The following is a 24,771-nucleotide window of genomic DNA, read 5'->3' as shown; positions in this document are numbered from 1 at the left end:
TACATACATATACATACATAATAATAATAAAAATAGTACTGCTGCATGCTGCTAATATGTGCTACCAATAGGCTAGTTAAAACCGGGCACTGGTGCGTTGTTGGGATGAATCAATCGATGGTGGCGATATCTAGTTGGATAGACCTGAGGTGATCTAAGAAGGGTTCCCAGACCTTACAGAACTTAGAAGAGGTGCCTCGCAAAGAGTACTTAATTTTTTCTAGTGTCATAAAATGAAGGGCATCTCTAAGCCATTGAGAGTGGGAGGGGGGCTGGGGGTTCTTCCCATGTAGCAAGATAACACGCCTCGCTAAAAGTGAGAGAAAGGCCACAAGACAATGTGGTAATTCTTTACATTTTGCGATACAACACGTAGGTCTATTGCGATCTTGGCACAGTGAATATGTTCTTGACTGCCTTTCCAATTTCCGCTGTTACGCAAGAGAAGAACGAGGTCTTGTGCCATATGTGGATATAAGAAGCAAATGTTATCAGAGTATAGGTATGTACTAAAATAAACATGATATTAAATAAATAAATACATCAATACTTAGCACTGTTGTATCGATATAATATTGTACCAAACAATATCACAATACTACACTGTATTGATTTTTTTTCTCCCACCTCTAATTAACATGACATGACATGTCTAATAACTGACTAATAACCTTATTAGCATGCACTTAACGTTTTCTCCAGTGTCGCACTCACTATTGAGCTATGCTTATAACATATGTATATAACAAACACATATAGACAGTGTTTATTGACCTGTGCTGTTCATAACATATGTTATAACATGGTTATTCCATGATTCACATTGGCACCTGAAATGGTGGCCTAGCCCATGCATCTTAACCTGGGAAAATGCATCTGACTAAATTAATTCACACTCTCATAGTCTTTTTAAATTGAGATTCTTCTATGAACTGTTAAGCCAAAAATACCATGTTGCACTTTCGAAATTCTACGAACTACACTATTTTGTATCTCGACTTGAGCACAGGTTGCCGCCCCACCCTAAATCAGATCTAGTGCACTGCCCTTACCGCGTGGTGGCAGTGTCTTCGTAACATGATAGTAGTTCCCGCAAGTGCAGTCGCACTAGTTGGTATTCCCCTGCGTCTATCACCAGTTTCGCTGTTGTTCGGTTGCCTGGCCTGCCTGTCTACTCTCGCACGGTACAGTGATGGCGGACAGTGCGAGCGAGAGCGATACCGATGGCGCCGGGAGCAGTTCTGCTACCCCTCTATCTTCCACCGCCTCAACATCTAGCAAGCCGGGTATACTGATATCCCAGTTTCGCCTGGAAGAGCTTACGAACCGCCTGGCCTCGCTACAGCAAGAGAACAAAGTGCTGAAAATCGAGCTGGAAACGTTCAAACTCAAATGCAAAGCACTGCAAGAGGAGAATCGAGACTTGCGAAAGGCTAGCGTTACCATTGTACGTACCCAGTCAGGCTTGGGTGACAAGCTTGTTGCATGCGCGTTTTTTAATGTCAGCACATGCCTGTAACCCAAATTAGTTTGCTAGGTTTGTGTGAGCCAAGTAAATAAGCTAATGATAGCTTAGAGCCATTGGAAACTGAGATACACTTGGACTGTTGTCTTGATTTGTAGCTAGCAGCTTAGCTAGCTAAGTGGCTAGTATTTCGTGAGCTAAAGCCAGGTAGTGTGGGGAGGTAGTGCCATTCAGATGGCTGAGAGATAGCAAGCTAGCATATTTTTGTTTTACTGAATCAGATTAGCCAGCTATATTACAAAAATAATGCTAAAAACCCACCAACGTTGTGTAACATACCGTGATGCGACTTGCAGTGTTCCTTCCACTTCTGCTAGCTAGTCAACGTTAACTTCTACTTCTTTCTCAACTGCTGCCTTCGTTTTGAGAGACCACAGTAGGGCCTAGTAAGATATCTTGCTAGAAAATCTAGGTGTGCACACAGGGTGAGACAGCTGTCTGTTCTTACACCAAATTGTAGGTGTATGCTGGGTCTACATAGCTAACATGGATCGGCCTGCAAGTTGCGCTTGCTCCTTTACCAACCAGCAACCTCATTAGTTAAGGCAGTATAGACATGTGAGAAGTTGAATTATTGGTAAATTGTCTGGCACTTAATGACTACGAAGTATTGTGTTTATGATTTTTAAAGTGATATGTTAGCCAATGTTTATTTGTTATCTATTAACAGGTTAGTTAATGTTATGGTCTATGCAGTCATTATTGTTAGCTAATGTCACGAAAAGGCAAATTATGAGGATAGTTTGTATGAGGATAGTTCGTGCGTCTTTTCACTTATATGATGTGTTAACTTAAGCCTGCTGAAGTTTTTTTTGTTTTTGTCCCACGAACCCTAGCTAATGTTAGGTAACATTACCAGACTACAGGTAGAACACTTTTCTGTTTAATTACTTGTTGAGACTTAGACTCTGTATCATCCAGTCGTGATCCAGTCATATGTGATCCAGTCGTTTGAAAAAGGCATTTTAAATAAATTACAACGCTGTAACTTAAAATTGTCACCATGACATTTCTTGTAAACTTGTTATCAACAAAACTTCACTTCAACTCCAATTAATCAACCTGCACGGAGTAAATATTGCTGTATATAGGTTTTGTTTTCAAGAACTACAGTAAATCTTTTACATCCACACATGGCATCCATTTGCTTTCTGTAAAGCTTGATCCACAGATTGCCATATTTGTACTATTATGAAAAATGTACTCTTTCTGGCATTGGGCCCCTTCCTTTATCCACTGTTCAGAACCAGTCTCACTGTTCAGATCCAGTCTCTCTGTTCAGAACCAGTCTCTTGCCTGTGAACCAGGTGTAGTTAGTCAGACCAGATGAAAAATGAGTATACGCTGGCATAAAGGTCCTGTTTAACCACTGGATTTATCTTCAACAATGCTGTCTCAATTTTGTATCCGCTATAAATCCTGTTTATTTCATGTATACACCTTCTTTTATGTTTCATGGAATCGTGTATGTATCATGTATGTATGCAGCATGTGTGCTAATATGTTTTATTCTCTGATACGTGTATGAATCCATCTGCTTGAATTTAATTCCACCTTTTATCTCTCTACCTGCCTGGCCCCAAGCAGATGGGGTTCCCCATTTTGAGCTGAGTTTCTGCTCAAGGTTTCATCCTGTTAAAAGGGAGTTTTTCTCTTGCTCCATTCACCTTACGCTCTAGGGCGTTCAGGCTCTGGGCTCTGTACAGCACTTAGAGACAATTTTAATTTTCTTATTGGCGCTATATAAATAAAATTGAATTGAATTAAACATGTGTTCTGTTTCTCTCCTCCCTCTGTAGCAAGCCAGAGCAGAACAAGAAGAAGAGTTCATCTCTAACACGCTGTTCAAAAAGATCCAGGCGCTGCAGAAGGAGAAGGAGACCCTTGCTGTCAACTATGAGAAAGAAGAGGAGTTCCTCACCAATGATCTGTCACGGAAGCTCATGCAGGTAGGTCAGGAAAGGCCAATGTTTGAAAACCGGGCTGAGATATAGTTTTTCAGCGACAGGCTAAAGTTGCAAGAGCACCAAGGCTTATGCCCACATCCAGAAGACCCAAACCTCACAGTTTAGTAAAGAACTTATTCAGAAGGAAGGATCAAAGACAGAAGATAACTGAGCAGAGATCAGTTGTCAAATTATTTGCGTTAAGAAGCACTTCTTAGCAGTTCATCAGACTTGGCCACCTAGGAGTCTAATGTGGTGTGTACAGACAGACGAATAGCTAATACGGAAGGTCTGCGGCTTCTAGAAATGTTTAGTTGCTGATTAACAAGCCCAAGAGAGTCTAAAGCTTTCCCTTTCACATATAAAACCAGATTATGTATCAGGTAAAAAAAAAAAACGGGATAGATAACAAATCCCCATTCCTACTTAGTCTTCCATAACGGTAAAGTCACGGGTGTCGTGTATTCCCACCTGACTGTGAGCAAAATACTACGGCGCTCAAACCAACGCACAGACGTGTAAAACATGTGAGGTCTCATGCCAGTTAGCCTAAGCTATTCTACCCATCTTACAGTTAGCAGTGTATAGTCACCTGTACTTACTTGAATCGCTGTGTTTTCGTTAGCTTAGAATGAGCCCCTCATATATAATACTATGGTTTGGTGAAAGGATTTGATTGATCATGTGAAGACTGCTGATTGATTGGTTGATTGAAAGTTATGAGGTGTGTTGCTAATTGGTTGGACTTGAAATCCTGCAGCCACAGTGACTCTGATCTGCTGACGACTGGCCTGAGCTTCTGTTGTGTGCGTCAACATCACGCCTCAGTGGTTTAAAGTCACACAGACGAAAGAAACATCACACATAAATGAGTGCGTGTGATGACTTTTGGGAACCGGAACTTTAGGCAGGATGAGTCACAGGGTTCTAGAACTACTAAGGGCAAAGAGGGCAAAAGTAAGTGAAGCGCAGGTTTGGCTATGTGATGGGGCTAGCATTGGTGTCTTATTTAACATCCAGATCAGGTTAAACTGCTGCAGCCAGCCAGCCAGCCAGCCAGCTAGTTTGGCGCTACCAGCCTGTGCTCCTCTAGGAGCAAATTAGGTGTGGCAGCACCAGGATGGCGGCCAGCTGGAACCTAAACAGAGCACAGTGAGTCAGAGAGTCAGTGAGAGCGAGAGCAAGAGGAGTGAATGACAGAAAGGAAAGGAGCCAGAAAAGACTTTGAGGATGAGAGAGTGAGAGAAAAAACAGAACAGAGGAGAAGAGAGAGAGAGAGAGAACAGAGGAAAAGAGAGAGAGAGAGAGAGAACAGAACAGAGGAGAGAGAGAACAGAGCAGAGGAGAGAGAGAGAGCAGAGCCGAGGAGAGAGCAGAGGAGAGGGGGAGAGAGAGAGAGCCGAGGAGAGAGCAGAGGAGAGAGAGAGCAGAGGAGAGAGAGAGAGAGAGAGAGAGAACAGAACAGAGGAGATAGGGAGAGAGCAGAGGAGAGGGGGAGCGAGAGCAGAGCCAAGGAGAGAGAGAGAGAGCAGAGGAGAGAGAGAACAGAGCAGAGGAGAGAGAGAGAGAGAGCAGAGCAGAGGAGAGGGGGAGAGAGAGAGAGAGAGAGAGAGAGAGAGAGAGAGAGAGAGAGAGAGAGAGCCGAGCCGAGGAGAGAACAGAGCAGAGGAGAGAGAGAGCTGAGGAGAGCAGAGCCGAGGAGAGAGGGAGAGAGGAGAGGGGGGAGAGAGAGAGCGCAGAGCAGAGAAAGAGAGCGAGCGAGAACTGAGGAGAGAGAGAGACAGAGCAGAGGAGAGAGAGAGAGAGCAGAGCCGAGGAGAGAGCAGAGGAGAGGGGGAGAGAGAGAGAGAGAGAGCCGAGGAGAGAGCAGAGGAGAGAGAGAGCAGAGGAGAGAGAGAGAGCTGAGGAGAGCAGAGCCGAGGAGAGAGGAGAGGGGGAGAGAGAGAGAGCGCAGAGAAAGAGAGCGAGCGAGAACTGAGGAGAGAGAGAGAGACAGAGAACAAAACAGAGGAGAGAGAGAGAACAGTGGAGATGAGTGAAAGAGGGAACAGAGAAGAGAAAGAAGGAACAGGGGAGAAGAAGTGGGAGAAGGAGAACCGTCTGTCATTTTGTGGTTGGAGCTAATACAAACAGTGTGTCTTTTTCTTCTTTTTTTGAATATACTGCGTGCTGAGTTCCAGTGCATGTTTTTTTTAGAAGACCTCTTGTTTTGGAAACATTGTATACACTACAGCCATGTCAGTAGAGGGAAAGTGTGTGTGTGTGTCTGAGTGAGAGTGAGGATAGATGAAGCAAGGTCTAGCTATGAAAGTGGAAACAAACAGGAGTTTGAGACGGAGAGAGGAGGACGGAAGGCCAGTAATGTGTGCAGTCAGCAGGTGACTCCTGCAGGAGGTCCGAACAGGAGGTGTGAACAGCCTCAGTCACACTCATGACCTCCACATGCTTCATTACCACACCTGATGACTCTGGATCTCAGCCACTGAGCTAATGAACCTACACATAAAAAATTGCAAGTGTGTGTGTGTGTGTGTGTGTGGTGGGTCAACGTGTTTGTGCACATGTGTGAACAAATGTGTATGCGTGCGTCATTGCAGTGCTCACGTTGGGGGGTGTGAGTAGGTATGGCATGGAATTTCCGACCTGAGACGAGCTCTGCAGAATGGCGATCTATGATGGCAGCCCACCATGCAGCCGATTAAAACACAACGCCGTGCTGAGCCCCCCTTCCCCTCCCCTCCCCTCCCCTCACTCTCAGAGTCTCACAGCACCTGACATCCCTGTCTGCAGTCACACGAGGCTCAGTCTCCAGGCCTGCAGTGGTGTTACTGAGCTCTGGTACTCACCCCGCTCAGGATGGAAAAGAGGGCAGGCTCACTGGTTCGTGGTGGCAGTGGTTGTATTTCAATTACATTCTATTCAATGTTGCTTGCATGGCAAGTGTTAGTCAGTGGAATTTAGAAATGGATTTTTAGCTACTCTGTGGAATTTAGGAATTTAGAACGTTCTTGACATTCCGACATTAGGTAAAACAGTTTTTCTTGTTTTCAAAATATTGGCGAAATATCATACCATCGGATAATGGGTAGATAGACGGGCTCAGATAACATTGTTTGACATGATGGTGTAACCTGATAATCTTTTCAGGCCCAGTCTGACAAGCCAGACGTGAGATTCTAACCGGCTGTTGGCAAAAGAGACCACATAGAGACCAGATGGCAGGAGATCCTGTTGACTCAGTCCAAGCATTTAGCTTGTTGATACCACTGCGGTTACTGGACTGGTATACTGAACTACCCTGGACCAGAATTAAACGTTTCTACAGGCTGCGGACCACCCTGACCAGCTATTATTTCGCCTTTACCCAACACTATACAGTGCTAACAGGAGCTTTTAATGCCAACAATTTGCCAACCTATCTCTCCTCTGTGATCTTTGGTCCTTGAGCCTCACTGTTGATGAGTCAACCTCATTTAGAATTAAAATTCTTTACAGGTTCCTAGTCATTATTTTTATTTTTAGAGTCCATAGTTTGGGCACTGTGCAACAACAGGATACTTTAGTTAGATACAATGCTTTATGCATTTGTGTGAGTGTCTGTCTGTCCATATTTATGCACATCTGTGTGTTTGTGTCTGTATTTATGTATCCATCTGTGTGTGTGTGTGTGTGTGTGTTCTCTGTCTTTATGTATCCATCTCTCTCTCTGTGTGTGTGTGTGTGTGTGTGTGTGTGTGTGTGTGTATTTATGTATCCATCTGTGTGTGTGTGTGTTCTCTGTCTCCAGCTTCAACATGAGAAGGCCGAGCTGGAGCAGCACCTGGAACAGGAGCAGGAGTTCCAGGTGAACAAACTCATGAAGAAGATCAAGAAGCTGGAGAACGACACCATCTCCAAACAGCTCACACTCGAGCAGGTACATGCCCCTTATGTCATTTCCTGTTCCTCACGCCCAAACAGGTGAGCACATGTTCTACCACTTCCTGTTACGTAACCATCATGGTAACTATGTAAGGAAGTGTTCCAAGGTGAGAACGTGTTATGTCATATCCTGTTGTTTACACACAAGCAGGTGAACACATGTCACATCCTGTAGATCGTACACATGTTGGTATATGTAATATCATATCTTGCATGACCAGCCTGAAAAGATAATCAACTCTTGCATCATATCCTGTAGTTCACACCACAGCTGGTGGTGGACAATGAGAAGTTACACAAAGCAGCCAAATGTGTATGAGATCCTACATTACACACTCATGACTCTCGAGATTATCATCTATTATGTTAAGGTCTTTACTCTCGTCTATACATTTTTATATATTCCTCCCATTGAAAAACACAATTATGATGATTATTGTGAGTGGCGGTAGTAGTTGTCGTATGTAGTATGAGATTATTACTAATGCTACCATTTTTGCTGTTTATTCTGTTGGTGTCAGTCATCTTTTCATTATGTTTGTTTAACGTGCCCATCGCTGCGAGTCGGCCATTTTAGGAAGGTGTGTTGTGTTTGTGTAGCTGCGGCGGGAGAAGATTGACCTGGAGAACACACTGGAACAGGAGCAGGAAGCGCTGGTCAACCGACTGTGGAAGCGCATGGACAAGCTGGAGGCAGAGAAGAGGTGTGTGGCTGTGTGTGTGTGTGTGGCATTCTATGCAAAAATCTCTGTTGAATTGTAAAATTAGTTGTGATGTGTCCGGTGCTGAACCTGAGCACATCCAAAGTTTTGGTGCTTTTTTTTTACCCAGAAAGCATTGTGAGACCGAAATGCCTGCACAGGATCTTTCTGTTACTTTGCGTCATGTCATGTCCTCTGCTATCTCTACAGATACACACAGTAGCCTCTGTCAGTCTTACATACAAGTCTAATGAGAGGGAGGCAGAATTGAGAGCTTGGCATGCTTAAGGTATGGTGCAGCAGGAAAAGGGAAGTAGTGACAGGTTCAATTCGATTCAATGTTTTATTTATGTAGTGCCGGTAACAATTGAAATTGTCTGTAGGCGCTTTACAGAGCCCAGAGCCTGAACCCTGTAGGGCAAGCGCTAAGGCGACTGAGGCAGGAAAAACTCCCTTTTAATAGGAAGGAAACCTTGAGCAGAACCTCAGCTCAAAGGGAGGATGCAGAGTACATCTGTGACTCTTTGATGTAAACCAGTCAGAAGTGGTTGAATGTGTTGGCAAACGCATATCCTTCAACGTCTGGTGATTCAAAGCAGATGAAATGGAAAGTATTCGTGATGTCTGAGGCCCATCAATTAGTCATTCTGCTGGTTGCCGGGTAACTGTTTCCACCCTGTTCTCTCCAGGATTCTGCAGGAGAAGCTGGACCAGCCAGTCTCTGCCCCGCCGTCGCCACGGGATATCTCCATGGAGGTGGACTCTCCGGAGAACATGATGCGCCACATCCGCTTCCTGAAGAGCGAGGTGGAGCGCCTCAAGAGGGGCCTCCGCACCACCGAGATGCAGCGTGAGTGCCTGGGGCGGGGGGTCAAAGGGCATCGTCATGGTGACCCATCACAGCCCACTCCCACACATCACTCCTCCCCCACCCCTTCCAGTCAGATAATTCCCACCAGAAAGTGTGTGTGGATTCTGATGGGCCATCATGTCAACTACACGACACAGGTTTACAGTTGGTTAGTTTTTTTGAAGGGGCTGCCAAAAATGATGCTAAATCTGTAGGCTTTGGCCTCTAGAGGGAGCCATTGCTCTGAGAGTCTCTTCTTGCTTCCCTTGCTTCAGATGGCTGGTGAACACTCCTACAGTTTGTTTTCGCAAATGCATCGTTGTGTAACGACCATAGTCACTGGGAGGGACAGAGAGTGTTCAGAGTGACAGTTTCCCTATCAATTCACAATAGTCGTTGCACAACATTGCTCAGTAAACAAAACCCTGTGTAGGAGTTTGAGAGAGCTGTAATTCCAGTCTGTGACCTCTAGAGGGAGACCTCACCATGAGCTTCATCACACAGCACACCTGAAACCCTGTCCTCAGAACTATCACTAGCACCTGTTCCTTTGGGCCTACATTAACTACTTAATATCACTTGGAGCTGTCCATTAGCTGGTCCAGTTACATCAGAGATCTATCCAAAAGGAGATGATGACTCTGATCCATCATATCATGGAGAGCTGTGCAATAGTGATAACACTGACCAATCACATTATCAGGTACTGCACACTGTCAGGTCATGCCACTGAAACCCCTTTATGAGGTGAAGAGATCATGAGATTTAGGAGTGAGTCTCAGGAGTGTCTGATATTCAATGTTGAAAACTCACTTCCAGCTAGGGGCACCCAATGATGGTTATCAATGACTATAGTAGTGGATTGGGGATCATGATTAAGATTGACAGACGTCATTAGTTACATGTATCTTGCTCTCTCTCTCTCTCGCCCCCTCTCTCTCCCCCTCTCACATTATCTCCCCCTCTCCAATTCTCTTTCTCTCTCTCTCTCGCTCTCTCTCTCTCTCTCTCTCTCTCTCTTCCATTCCCTCTCTCAGACACAGAGAAGCGTGCTCAGTACATAGAGGAGGAGCGACACATGCGAGAGGAGAACATCAGACTGCAGAGGAAACTCCAGAGAGAGATGGAGCGCAGAGAAGCACTGTGCAGACAGCTATCAGAGAGCGAGAGCAGCCTGGAGATGGACGATGAGAGGTAAACACACATACACGCACGCACTCACACACACACACACATAACGCAGAGAAGCACTGTGTAGACAACTCTCAAGAGAGCGAGAGCAGCCTAGAGATGGACGATGAGAGGAAGACACACACACACACACTCACTCACACACATAGCGCAGAGAAGCACTGTGTACACAGCTATCAGACAGAGAGCGAAAGCAGTCTAGAGATAAATGACTAAAGGCACACGTACACACACACATAGAGAGAGAAACACATAGCGTAGAGAAGTAATCTGCGTAGTGCAAGCAGCTATCGGAGAGTAAGAGAAGTCTGGAAATTGACAATTGGCTATTTTGCACCCTTAAAATAGTCACTCTTGGTAAAGAAGGCATTGCGTAGACAGGTATCAGTTAGTGATGGCAGTTGATAGAGGAAAGATGATGGGTACACACACACACACACACATACAGGCACACATTGTTATTCTGTTTCTCTCTCTCTCTCTTTTTCTCTAGGTATTTTAATGAGATGTCTGCTCAGGGTCTGCGGGCACGCACCGTCTCCAGCCCCATCCCCTACACCCCCTCCCCCAGCTCCAGCCGACCCATCTCCCCCGGTACTTCTACACACACACACACACACACACACACTGTCTCTCTCTCTCTCTCTCTCTCTCTCTCTCTCTCTCTCTCACACACACACACACACACACACACACACACACACACACACACACACACACACACACACACACACACACACACACACACACACACACACACTCTCACTCACTGACTGATCAGATCTATTCTGATCTGTGGAATGCAGATTCCTTGATTCCTTTATTGCGCTGTAAGAGTGCATTTGAGACAGCCACAGAGGCAGGAACATTGACTATTCGAACATTTTATCTGGGCAGTCTGCCTACAGAGACTTAACAGTGCTTTGTTCAAATTCAGGCTTTTCTAATTCTTCACTTAACAGCACCTTAATCAAACCCGAAGCCTAATCCTAACCTCAACCATAAATTAACATAGTTTCAACAGATAGTGTGTTTATAATCTGAGCATCTATAGATGGTCTATAGGGTCTGAAGTAGCCCTGCTTTAAAAGAATGCTTGGCCTCGCGGCTACTGTCGTAAATAATGCTGGGTGTGTTTAGGTCCCTGAAGGCCATAGGCCAGGGGTCGGCAAGTAACTTGGGCCGTGGGCCAGTATTTTTCCTCGCCACTAAGTGGCGGGCCAAAGTCTGGGTTACTGCATATTAAGACGCTGCGATAGGTGCACTCGCAACAACTAGGCCTACATGGAGAATGGATAGGTCTACTACAAATAACTAATGATAATAAACCATGTGAATGAGCCCATTGGTTGTCTGTTTGAATAATTTAATTATTTTAACGAACTCTGTCTTAACCCCCTGTCAATATAGCCTTGCCTATTGTGAATAATAGCAATGACGAAGTTTTTTCAACATTGAGCCTCCTAATTAGACCTAGGCTACTACTTAGAGTCCATCTTAGACTACTTTTATTTCGAAATAGTTGGTTGACGCACCTCCTTACAATGTTTATTGTTTGGGAAAATAGCGTGCAGAGAGAAATTAGCATACAATGTCTTTGTCAAAAGGTCTGAAGAGGAAAGTTGACAACGACAACAGAGCCTATTAAACTTTGCCTTCATCTTACCCGGCTTCACTAATGGAAAGCCCATGTGTCTCATCTGCAACACATTTGTTGTGGTTTGCAAAGGGTACAATGTCAATGATCAGGCTATGTCTCTTCAATTTAAGGAGTGATGAGGCTGGTGCACTCAATAGCACGCTATCGACTAACATTACCTCAGACAAGGTAGCTAGCTAGCAGGTTAGCTGGCAAAATAGTCTTACAAAACGAGATGACGATACAAATTTTAAAAGACGTTTTTTCTGACTTCCACAAACAGAAAACACAGCCGATTACCCACGTTGTCATTATTGGTGCACAAAAACAGCTCTCACTGACGTACACCGGTGCTTGCTTTGTAGTAACAAAGTGACTTGTCATTTCTATGAGTGAGGTAACGTTAAAATTCGCTTTATTGAACGTCCTTCGAAAGTCCCCCAATAAAAGTGTCATGGGTTTACGATCCATTTAAATTGCATTGATCTACCGATGTCAATTCAGAGATGCTAGTTATAAACCAACCGACACTTCTCTGTGACAGCCATACGAAGACGTTACGAGAGGGTTGCCTTGCCAGAACAAACAGGAGGATGCTAGATAATATTACTATTTCTAATACGTTTTTGAAATTTGACATCAACATGGTCTGTCATCCAAACGTGGTGGCTCGTCATCGTTGGTGCACATAAATACTGTCTCATCCAGTGAGAATAGACGCGGGCGTTTAGGATTACTAGCCATAACTGTAAAACAGACTGTTTCTCCTCAGGCGATCTGTCAGTAGTGAGATGTAGCGATAAAAAACTTCAGAAAAGTCAATGACAGGAAACCCAGTTTCCGGTTTCAAAATAAAAGTAAAATGTTAATCTAACCATTAGCGGGGTATTATTTCATGAATTAATGTTGTAGTATAAAAACTGTCTCTTTAAAAAAAACTAATACGATCGGAATAATTTGACGGGCTCAAAAAATGAACTGGCGGGCCACAATTTGCCCGCGGGCCGCCTGTTGCCGACCCATGCCATAGGCTGTAAAACTGTTCCTGGTTATGGCCTGATTTAGCAGTGTCTGGGTTGGCAGACAAGGTAATGGATTGATGGTGTTTATTTTGCAACGAAGTTTCCTAAATGTAGCAAATGCCAGGTAGGATGCCAGACTATGATGGATAATTTGTTTGTGACCATACCTCTTGATGAGTGGCCTTGAGCTTTAGTCCTTTACCAGTGATACTACTTCCAGACAGCTACTGCCATCTTCGCCTCTCCTGAAGAAGTGATCAGACCTGCTGATCTAGTGTACTTGTCCTGAACCATAAAACGCCTGCGTTTATCTGTAATGGGACGAATACTGTTTACATACAACCAAGGGCCCCCTTATGTAATCGCCTCACATTGCCTATAGGGCTAAACTTTGACAACAACAAACTGTAAACCAGCTGACTAACGTAGTCTACCTCACGCATATGTAACACTCATCCTTGAACACCATGCCCTCGACTGGCTTCCATCGGGATAGGGTGGTTACCCCGATGGCGTTTTTTAGTGGCCAGCTCTTATCTCTTGCGGCTCTGGTACAATCTTTAATGAGCTCTTATTGCAGGTGTTTTTTTTTTTTATATAGGCCTACCTTTGTGTGAGCAAGGGTTGGGAACATTCAGTCTCTCAAGAACACCTTTGAGATGCTGACTTGATGGTTGCAAGGGTCGTTTGACATAAAAGAATAACACAATTATTCTGACTGGAAGTGTGATTAGTGAATGGTATTGAGGTCATCACCCCCTCTCCCGTCCCGTCCCCCCGTCCCCAGTACACAGTCTCTCTCTGTATATCTATCTATCTATCTCCCATACCCTCTTCCTCCTCCTCCTCCTCCTCCTCCAGTCTTTCTCACACTGATCCAGCATTTGGCCACTGTATGCTTCACAAGGCCTAATGTAGGTGTGCCCGTGTTTTTTAAGTGTTCCATAGGCCAAATTCAGAGTCAGCTACTTTGTCTTATCCCTTGTGAAGTTATTGCCAAATAACACATGTATTACATAACACAATAACATCGGCTGTTTCTGGCTAGAGGATTCCGCCAAGACTGTTACTGTAATTTAGTTTACTTTACACGTTCTGAGTTCCACTCTCCCTGGTCTGTGCTGAAAGGGGAAGTACTCGGTGGTCTGTGTTGTGTGGTTCCGTCTGGAACCCCATGAACTTGGATCCTTAGATCCTGTCAGACTGGAACCCCTTGAACTTGGATCCTTAGATCCTGTCAGACTGGAACCCCATGAACTTGGATCCTTAGATCCTGTCAGACTGGAACCCCATGAACTTGGATCCTTAGATCCTGTCAGACTGGAACCCCTTGAACTTGGATCTTTAGGTCCTGTCCGACTGGACATTGTTTAAGTCATTAGCTGGCTACGCTCTCCAGCCCAGTCTTGATGTTCACAGATGTGAGACAGTGGATTTGGGCTTACCGTTTGTTTTTGTTGGATATCATGAAAGGTCTAAATTCTTCAGACAACAGTGCATTTGTGTGTGTGGTGTGCGTGTGTGTGTGCGTGTGTGTAGATGGCTTCAAAGGTCTCATCATTGTTGCTGAGAAGGGAAGATAAATGATTCAGGGCTACTATTACCATTAGTGTAACTGATAGATTTTCTCCATGTTAAGATTCAAGTTATTTTTATCTGTCTGTCTTTCAGTAAAGTGTAAAGTTATGAGGTTCTGTAAGGCGTATGTGAGTGTGTGTGGTCTCAACACTAAGTCAGAGAGAGAGAGAGAGAGAGAGAGAGAGAGAGAGAGAGAGAGAGAGAGAGAGAGAGAGAGAGAGAGAGAGAGAGAGAGAGAGAGAGAGAGAGAGAGAGAGAGAGAGAGAGAGAGAGAGGAGTAGACAGTGTAGAGATTAAATCAATAAGTAAAAGAAGGTGCCACCCTTCTGTACCTGTTGGCAGTTCAAAGTGATGAGTGATTCGTTTTGTGTTTGCTGTGACGGATCGTTAAACGTTTTTTCTCAGGAAATGTATTGGTGTGTAATTTGTTTTAATAACCCTCAGTTATGTGATCTTCTCCTTTAATGGCGAGCCATGCAGCACACAGAACAAGAGGGACAGCAGGATGTGCTTTCTTTCTTTCTCTCTCTCTCTCTCAAACTCTCTCCCCCAGGCTCTTTCTCCCTCTCCTCATCCAGGGAGAGAGGAAGTCAGTCAGCACATAACCTCTCGCTCATGCCCTTCCTCTCCACGCTCACTTCCTGTTACCATCTGGGACCGTAGCCCAGGTGATCCCAGCCCCAGCAATGTTGCGGGTTACATAGCAACCCCGGCGCCACTGTTGACAGAGGGTTAATGAGCCAGTGGCATCACACGGCTGCTCCAGGGGCCATGCTTTGTCAGCAGAGGCGGTTGCCATGCGCACGCCTCCCTGATGGTGACTCAGCGTTTTTATTATTATTATGCAGTGCTGAGCCACATCAGAGGAGTTTTGATCCTCTGACTCAGCAGGGCGACAGCATCAAACCACTCGGGGCGATCCTGTGATGGATGTCTCACTGTCTCAGCATCTCTGTCTGGTCCTCTAGGTGGTCACTTGGTCCTGGGCTATTTTGTAAATCTGTAAATGCAGACGAATGGTAACTACTTCTGCCTCAAGCAGATGGGTCCCCCCTTTTGAACTGGGTTCTGCTCAAGGTTTCTTTCTGTTGTTTGACACTGTAGACATAGGGCTTTCAGGCTGTGTTAATTCTGAAATTTAATTGAAACTATGTCACCAGGGCTCAACATTAACTTTGTGAAGTGTTAGCCAAGCTTGGCTAAAGCCAACTAAATGGTTGCCATATCAGCCATTACTCATGTGAGGGCATGTGCAACAACTGTTCCAGTGGCAGAGTCGCATTTGAATGAAATGATAGCTGGCCCTACAGTCTCCACAATTTAACATTTATAATTGGAAAAGGCAGAAACATTCACTGTTAGGGATGAGAATTGATAAGATTTTAACGATTCCGATTCCATAACGATTCTTTCTTATCGATTCGATTCCTTATCGATTCTCTTATCGATTATTTTTGGGCAAGGAAAAAGAAAGAGTACAAACGAGTTTATTTACATTAATTTTCTTTTATATAATATTCTCTGAATAGACGATGCTCAGCATATACAGTATACATTTACATTTTTTTAAATAACCAAAAACAAACCTAAGAATAGGTCAACAAACTCTCAAAGTAGGGTCCAGAGACCCATAACCTAGGGATCCTTTTCCTTGATGGGGTGCCAGGGGGTCTCAACAAAGAAAAAAAGTATTTGTTTTGACTATAATTCCAACCATAAGTAACAGAATGTATGACTGATTTGGTAATGGGTTTCATACAATTTTTGTAATAAAACATCTAAACTCAAAAATATCATCAGATGGGGGAGCCTGGAAAATAGTCTTATCAAATAGGGATCCCTCCCTGGTCTAATTTGTGGCAGTTTAGGTGTCCTTGATATACCAGAGTTTGAGAACCGCTGTGCTAAATAATATTTGAACATGCCAATTACAGTGCTGTGTATTCACCTTGAACTAAAAATAAAACCGACATAAACAAAAAGTGAAAGCTGGTTTACACAATGAAACAAATGGCACTAACACAATAGACTGTTAGAGTTTACCTTCAATATTAACAGATGAAGCGCTAACGTTAACCGCGCTGCTGTTGCTTGGTTGAGATTCATTAACGTTATCTTCACTCCATAGCGCTCAAAAACACGACATTCCTGCAAAGTTATTGCATGCAGTATGGACAAATGTTTCGGAGTAATGGTAGTCCCCCGTCCCCCCCCCCCCCCCCTTTGACGAAAGAGACGTTTTGCAAGCACTGCAAGTGGCCCTGTGGTCGTCTTTTTGCGTGAAATATAACCACACTTTTGAACGCCTCTGCCTAGACGCCATGTTGGCTGCAGTCTAAAACAAAACAAAGCTGCGTGCGCGTGACCTACCTAAACAGCACTTACACCGATACCGGAATAAAAAAATCTAAAAACGAATAATTTTTTAAGGCATCTATAGCGGAATTGGAAAAAATCGAAAAATTATTATTTACATTTTTTTTTTTTTTTTTTTTAAGTATTGATCGAAAAGGATTTTGGCTAACGATTCCAAGGAATCGGTCCACTGGGAACCGGTTCTCGATTCCCATCCCTATTCACTGCCTGTGCATCTTTCTGCTTGGCCCCCAAATCCATAAGTTTAACTTAGCAGCTAATTAGTTCATATTAACACACCCTAGAAACTGCCAACTGTTAAATATGACTCCCTAAGATAGAGTTATAGCTAGGTTAACTGGCATGAGACTTCACTGTACCATAAATTATTGCTCTACTTCAGTCACGATACTAGAAATGCCATGTGGGAATGAAGACACATGGATCTTTGCTGTGAATGACGGCAAATGAGAAAACTATCCATACTTGATAATGAATTGCCATTTAGTCAGACTTTGTTGCGTATTTCATATGTGAATTTATTCCCTGCTGAATTTATTTCACCTTAACCATTTGTGATCACAAAAGCTTCAGGTTAATGGCACATAATTACAATTTTTCAACAAACAATTTTTAAGATCAAAGAAGAACTATGAACTACGAAGATGCTAGTTGCCTTCTGTCAGACCTAAGTTGTCTGTTGTTTGTGATGGATGGCTATAGCAGATAGACTGACTGAAGATATGATGTCATCCAATATCCTGAAGTAAAAAGCATCAGTTTTGACAAGTTGGTGTTAGACAGTGTTCACTGAGGATTTTATTTCATGTCGTAAAAAGACCGTGAGAATGTTGTTTGCCACAGGGGGCAACCAGGGTTATTGAAATAGTTGCCACTTGTCTTAATTTGGTTGTTGGAGGGCAACCCGGCAACCGTTAATGTCAAGCTCTGGACACACCAGTAATTGTGTTTTACTTCTTCTTTCTCTCTGATGCTTTCTGTTCCTCCCTTTCTTTCTCGCTCTCTCTCTCCTTAATCCACTTCTCTGTGTTCCCCCTATCTATCCCTGCTCCATCTTCGTATCTGCTTTCCATTTGTGTTTATGTCTCTCAACTGACTGTCTTAAACTTTATCTCATTCTTTTCCCTCCCTCCCTCTCCCTCCCTCTCTCCCTTCATCTCTCTCTCTCTCTCTCTCTCTCCCTGTCTCTCTCTCCCTCCCTCCCTGTGTCTCTCTCTCTCTCTCTCTCTCTCTCGCTCTCTCTCTTTCTCTCTCTCCCTCCCTCCCTGTCTCTCTCTCTCTCTGTCAGGTCTGTCGTATGGCAGTCACACAGTGGGGTTCACACCTCCAGCCACCCTGAGCAGAGCCCCCCTCCCCCACTACACACCCCCAGGCCTGCACGTCCACCCCGGGTCCTCCCACGGCATCCAGGTAAACAGACACACACACACCGCAAGCACCATAAACACACACACACACACACACACCGCAAGCACCACACACACATAAACACACACCGCAAGTACCAAACACACACCGCAAGTACCACACACACACACACACACACACACACAACGCAAGCACCACGCACACATAAACACACACCGCAAGTACCACACACCAGGGTTTTAGAATAATATTACTGACTTTATGTTAACACCACTAATTCATGTTAGCTTTCTATTTATTTAGCGCAATGCTAGCATGAATCTACCGTAATTAGATTTTTAACCAAGTGTAGACAACTGCTAGCTAGCTACTTGCTCAAATTCAAACCAACGTCTTCTCTAAAGTGGCAAGCTAGGAGCGCCTTCCAGGCAGTTGCCGCCTTGAAGTCGACAGTGAGGGCTCAAAACACCATTAAGCCACAATTCATCACGCGTGCAATGCATATCAGCGAATATGTTCTCAATAGTAGCTATGTTTCAAGTATAGGCTACAGCTGAACCCTCGTTCTGTTTTGATCAATAGTAATCGAGTTGATAAACGTGTCGTCTTGTCTGATCAATACGCAACTGTGAGGTGCGCGAATGGACAGCGGCCAGCTGCCAATCACTCAATTACTCAACTTGCGTATGCATTCTGACTTCATCAGTAGGCGGTGATTTTGAGCATAACATTCCATTTTCAGTATTCATGGCTTTCAATGTATTAAAATATCTGATATGTTGAGGACCTACACAGGTGTAGGCTATTATTTGATTTGTCTACCCGTTTGAACGAGTACCAGTAGACCGCGGGGCCTCGGGAGAGGCAGACAACCGCATTGGTTTATCAATGAAACCTCAGCTCGTTCTGAGGAGAGCGGATAGAATTGTGTTTGCATCTCGAATATAATAATATTAATATTGTCATTGATAAACCGGTGCGGTTGTAAACTGTCGTTCCGCTGCGAGGGCCAGCCCGACGTGCCCGAATACACCTATGCAAATGAAAGTTCCACTCAAAATGCTAACAAAAGTTTGATTAACGATTTCCAACGCAGCCTCCATTGGTGCGGCAACATAAGTTAAACACACTATTAAACATATTTTTGGACAGTTTGAATAATAAAAACAAAAAGAATTGTATGTAGGTTTGTATAATAAAAATGAATAGTAATAATAGATAAACTTGAATTTCATAATTTGTGTGTTTCATTTCTGACCACTGGTTAGTTCTAGATTCTATTGATATACATTTCAGTAGTTTGCATATATATGTAAAGAGGTAAACCCTAATCATCTTTGAACCTAACATAATAGCACCATGGGGCTTGGACTATTGTCAATCTATTAGCCTAGTCTATTTTAATCTAAAGTGGAAGCAAAATGATTTCCTCAAGCATAGCCTCCATTATTTATGAAATGGTAAAAAAAAGAAAAAAAATACATAGATGTCTGCTAATAAGGTGACACGGTAACACAGGCTGTGCGCGCGTATAGCCAGGAAAAACCCTGCACACACACCGCAAGTACCACACACATACACACAAAAGCACACTCTAACTCACTCACACACACACACACACCATGCACAAGCACACACATCTACTTTCTTTCTTTTTAAAGAAATCAGGTCAGGTTGACTAGTCAACCGTCTGATGATAAACTGCTTAAAGTGGAATGGAATTGATTTTGCCAGCCCCTGGTCAAATAGACAGAACATCATGTGCTTTTGATGGGCTGTTTGATCAAATAGCAACAGCATTATTTTGTCAGTATCAAGTCAAGTAGTACATGCTTAAACAAACTTGGGAGTTCCTGCCTGCCACCCAATACTTCACATCATGGGGTCATGAAGTCAAAGGGGAAGAAATGAGGAGCAATGAAATGGAAACTGAATAACTTGAGGACAATAGACACTTAAGCTCCTCAATGTAAAAAAATACTTGCTAGACAGGCAACGAGGCTGGATTTTTTTTTCCTGTTGCCATGGTAACAAAGGTTACAGCAAAAGTGCAACAAAAGCCAGCTCAGGTTGGCTCCCACTTTCTCACGTCTCCGTGCCTTCTGCCAGGCCAGAGACTCGTTTGAGTTTTTCCTTGCGTTGCGAGACACACCTTTCCCACTCCACCCGAGCCTCACACAGCCCAACAATAGACAGGGACGACACCACACAGAGCCGGAAACACGAGCCGCAAAGACTTTTCTTTTTTCTTTTTCTGGGACAACTAGCTGTTTTCTGTTGTGGTGGGAGATGTAGCGATAGACACTCATTCACACTCAGGGGCGTTGCAGGGGAGATGGAAACACTCGCGTCAGCATCGGGTTGTCTTCAGCTTATCTTATCTCCTTTGTGTCTCGGCCTTTCCGGTGCGATGCACCACCCAGCACAGGCCAAATTGTCGGCCTGTTATGTAAGATGTACATAGGAGGCCTGGTTGCGTCAGGTCAAATTAATCACCCGGCCCTGATAAGTAATTAGGTGCTTCGCGAATTAACTGTGCATGGTTTATGAAATCATCAGTTTGATCAGAGGTGTTTGTCCCGACAGTCTCTCGATTGCATTGCATAAACTGATGTCCAATTAAGGGGACCCGCACACTGCTATCTAAAGCAGCTTTTATGGTGGCCGGGAATAACAAGGCACCCTTTTGTTACTTTTACTTACTTTTACTTTTGATTTCAATTCAGTGTTAGTTTTGTTTTGTGTATTTGGTTGTTTGAGTAATTTCTGTGGCCTAGAAACGTCATTGTGGACCTAACCAAATAGTTGTTATGTGGATGTTTGCCATTTACAACATTGTTCATATGATATACATACATTTGCATTTATTTATTACATTAATATATATTAAACTAGCAGGTCCTGGAGTTGTCCTCATTTGGGAATGTTCTCCTTTAGTGCCCCATCACAAAGGTGACTGAGTCAGATTCAGTATTTAAGTATCTAACTGACTGCCGACAGAATAAACAGCCTAATTACAAATGACCTCCCTCACAGGTTGTACAGACGCTAAACCATATTACTGCTGTTAAACTAAATTACAGCAAGGCAATGTTCTTACCTGAGAAAACCCCTGATAAGGGGTTGAATCAAATTAATTGCGTGTTTATGGCATGGACTGATTAATCATCAGCATTTCTAATAGGAGGTGTGCGATCGGCATATCTCGTTGGGAGTATTATCAGAACTTTTGTTTGTCAGTGTCCTGAGATGTCCCCTTTACTAACCCACTCAAGCTCAAAGTCTCCATTCAATCTGTCTGCTTGTTTTTAAAGCAATTCCGGTCACACACACAGTGTCCTAGTTCTTTTATATTATTACATGCCAGTGAATAGCTTGCCTGGGAATAAAGGAAGCTTTAGGTGTGTAATGGCTCTCAGTGGTGTGTGCGCGGCAAAGTGTACAAAATACTAGTAGAAGGTGGTTTTAAAGAAGCGATTCTTCTGTTTGAATAGAATTGGAATGGAGTTATGACATCGATGTTGTACTATGCGGCAGTGCAAGCATTTCGTAGGTTGAGGTCCTTTGGTTTGTTTTTGAGATCTTTTGAGGCCTTTGATTACATCATCGGAGGGTCTGTATTTCTTCCCCTGGTGGGATTACAGCTCAGAGAACATTCCGGCTCAGACACACACATGCATGCAGACACACACACACATGCAGACAGACGCACACTCGCATACACACACACGCATACAGAGAGAGAGGGAGATAAAGACCACCAACTTGGGGTTCAGGAAAACAAGAGTCCAGATCTCCCCAGATTATCTTTAGGTTGAGGATTAGTCTTGTCGTTCATGTAGGGGACTTGACATGAGGGGACTGCTGTACGTGCTGGTTTGCCCCGTGGACACGGTCTGTGCACTGTGCGGATCAGCACAGTCCGTACAGACTGCTCATGCAGCTCCAAAATTTGGTGTCCATACAGAGTTTTAAAGCACTGGCTCAGGGTCAGGAGAAAGCAAAATACATTTACGCTATTTAGTCACTTAGTTGATGCTAAAATAATAATAATAACAACTGGAGACCTGCTGATAAAAGGAGTTTTGTTTATTTCGTACCTCAGCGAATCATAGCTGACTAGATTACCAGCAACTGTATTTTATGTCGCGGTGTAAATGATCCGCAGAACTACACTTCTGCACGAAGAGTCTAAAAAGTTCCCAGTCTCATCTCTTGATAAAACCTTAAAAGTTCTCAGCAGTGCCTTTATGGAAGAAGGCTGAAAGAGTTGTGTTATTGCCAATAACACCACAGCCATGATGGTATTTAGCAATTTATAATGATATACTAGGACAATAGGATAATAATTTGTTGATAAAATCAGACTAACAGATTCATTTTTATTTTCTTGTCATTATTCTTTCTTCCTCCCCTACTCCCTCGATTTTTTTTTTTTCTCCTTCAACTAACTTATTGTCTGCCTGTCTTTCTCCCTCTGTCATTCACCTCTCTCTCTCTCTCTCTCTCTCTCTCTCTCTCTCTCTCTTTTCTCACAGAGGCCTTCCCCACGGAGAAGCAACAGTCCAGACAAATTCAAGCGCCCCACCCCTCCTCCGTCCCCGAATACTCACTCAGGGGCGCAGCATCCTCCCCTGCCTCCCCCACCGGCCCAGCCCATGGTCCAGTCGCCCACGGTGCCGCCAGCTAGCACACAGCACCCGCTGCAAGCGCCCTTTCAGCCTTAATGCATGCACAGGACCACGCTAGGCTAGGCTAAGCTAAGCTAGGTTAAGCCATGCTAGACTATGCTAAGCTAGGCTAGTGCAGCTATTTAGCAGTTACTCATGGGGGCAAAGGTCATTGGCGTGGCCGGGGACAGGAACAGGACACATTTGGGTTTCTGGCATGGCACTGAGACGGGCTGACTTGGGAGTTGCGAGTCGGCAGACTGGGACTGGTGTTTTTTTTTGTTTGTTTGTTTTTCCTTCTTTTTTTCTTTATTTTTTCTTAATTTCCGTAAGGCTTCTCTTTGTTTAATCAAAAAAAAGAAAGGACAAAAAAGTTTCTACTGTGTTTTGTTTGTGTGTTGTTGTGTATAGGAGTTTGGGGAGGACTTACTTAACTTACTGCTAGTCAGATATATGCTTGTGTTCAGGAAGTTTACTCAAACACACACACTCACACACTCACACACTCTCACACACACACACACACACACACACACACACACCACACTCCTCCAGCAGCCAGTAAGTCCCACCCGGAAGGCCAGACAGTTCTCTTTCTCGTGTGCCATTACTCAGTACCAATCTAATACATCTATCACCCAGCGCCTCCTTCCCTCCCCCAATCACCCCATTCCCATTGAGTGAGAGTCCTCATTCAGAACAGACCATACTAGCTGAACGCATGGGACACATGCTCTTAACTGAAAGCCCAGTCATTACAGAGCATATAGAGCTTGACTGTGGAACGGATGCGGCCCAGCTCTAGCCTGGGTCTGTCTCAGAGTCTTCAATAAAAGAGTGGGCAAAACGCACACTAAAGTCTTTAGGAGGTGCTGGTACTAACAGCAAGATTCACACAGGAAGAAAAATAGGAAAAAGTACAGCATACTCACGAGTACACTGAGTTTGAGGTACTTTTTTTTTCCTATTTTTTTTTTTACCTGTCTCTGCCTACTTAGTAGGAATGGTGAATGTGTTTTGAGGTTGTTTTGAAAGGATTGCCCGTGGAACGTTATATCACATACCCTCTGCGTGTGGTACGGAGGGAACGTGCGGTTCTAGAGGGTTTGGAAGTTCTAGCGAAGGACGATCAGGTAGACTGAAGCCCTTGCTGGGCCACCGTTCCTCTGCGTTGGTGTCTGTAGGTGCTTTAGGCGGCCCAGCCCTCCTTGGCACGCCACAGACCACGGAGCAGAGCGCAAGCCCTCATTTTACTCTTTAAGTGTCACATAAACATGTCCATAAGGAACAGTCCTGTTCAATAAATTAACCTCAATATGATTAAAAGCGTGTAAAGTTAAAAAATGTGTGTGTGTGTTGTCATTTGCCTACAAGGTTCTGCTCCCTTTGCAGTTGTGGTTGCTGAGTCTCTCCACAAAGACTGGTGTGTACTTAGTGTGTCATGATTAGACATATTGCGTTGTATGTGTGCAGAGGCTTTTTATACACAGTACATTAGATTACAACCAAGCTACCGGTATGTTTGCTTTAGCTTAGTTTGTAGGTGTTACACGTGTCTGCTTGTTTTGTTTGCATTGTTGCACAGTGTGTGTGTGTGTGTGTTGTGCAGAGTTTGCATTGTGTGTGTGTGTGTGTGTGTGTGTGCGCAGTACCATGTATTTACAGGTGCTGAAATCTGATCCATGGCTCTGCTTTGTGCCAGGGTTAGTGCCAGGCTTCACCCTGTGTGTGTGTGTGTGTATGTGTGTATGAAGATAAGTCTGAAAACAGCTAGGCCTATTTCAGTCAGCCACATCAGCACAGCTGCATAACAATAATGAGGTGGGGTGGAGTACATATGGGTACAGCATTAGCGATGATGAGTGACTAAAACGTGTCACTTTCTATATAAAAACACGAATGACATGATGCAACAAGGTGTATTTGTTATATGGTAATAAACCCCACACTTGACCTTGGAGAGACAGGTAAAAGTGAACTTGTC

General features: G+C 44.0%; 1 protein-coding gene across 1 annotated transcript; it reads left to right on the top strand.

Annotated features, from left to right (window-relative positions):
- Positions 1-1,054: 1,054 nt before the first annotated feature.
- On the top strand, positions 1,055-24,131 carry ccdc6a (coiled-coil domain containing 6a). Its single transcript, XM_012839311.3, has 9 exons — positions 1,055-1,447; positions 3,325-3,474; positions 7,259-7,387; positions 7,993-8,096; positions 8,783-8,943; positions 9,981-10,137; positions 10,628-10,728; positions 18,038-18,159; positions 22,656-24,131. The coding sequence occupies exons 1-9, from the start codon at positions 1,193-1,195 to the stop codon at positions 22,842-22,844; spliced, it is 1,368 nt and encodes a 455-aa protein (XP_012694765.2). The 5' UTR covers positions 1,055-1,192; the 3' UTR covers positions 22,845-24,131.
- Positions 24,132-24,771: the final 640 nt, after the last annotated feature.

The sequence above is a fragment of the Clupea harengus genome, chromosome 13 (assembly GCF_900700415.2).
Source record: "Clupea harengus chromosome 13, Ch_v2.0.2, whole genome shotgun sequence".
Taxonomy (NCBI): Eukaryota; Metazoa; Chordata; class Actinopteri; order Clupeiformes; family Clupeidae; genus Clupea; species Clupea harengus.
This window is presented reverse-complemented; position numbering and strand designations above follow the sequence as displayed.

Coding starts and splice junctions, on each gene's coding strand:
- ccdc6a (XM_012839311.3), top strand. CDS start 1,193: ATGGCGGACAGTGCGAGCGAGAGCGATACCGATGGCGCCGGGAGCAGT. Junction 10,729..18,037: donor CAGCCGACCCATCTCCCCCG/GTACTTCTACAC, acceptor TCTCTCTGTCAG/GTCTGTCGTATGGCAGTCAC. Junction 18,160..22,655: donor GGTCCTCCCACGGCATCCAG/GTAAACAGACAC, acceptor CTTTTCTCACAG/AGGCCTTCCCCACGGAGAAG.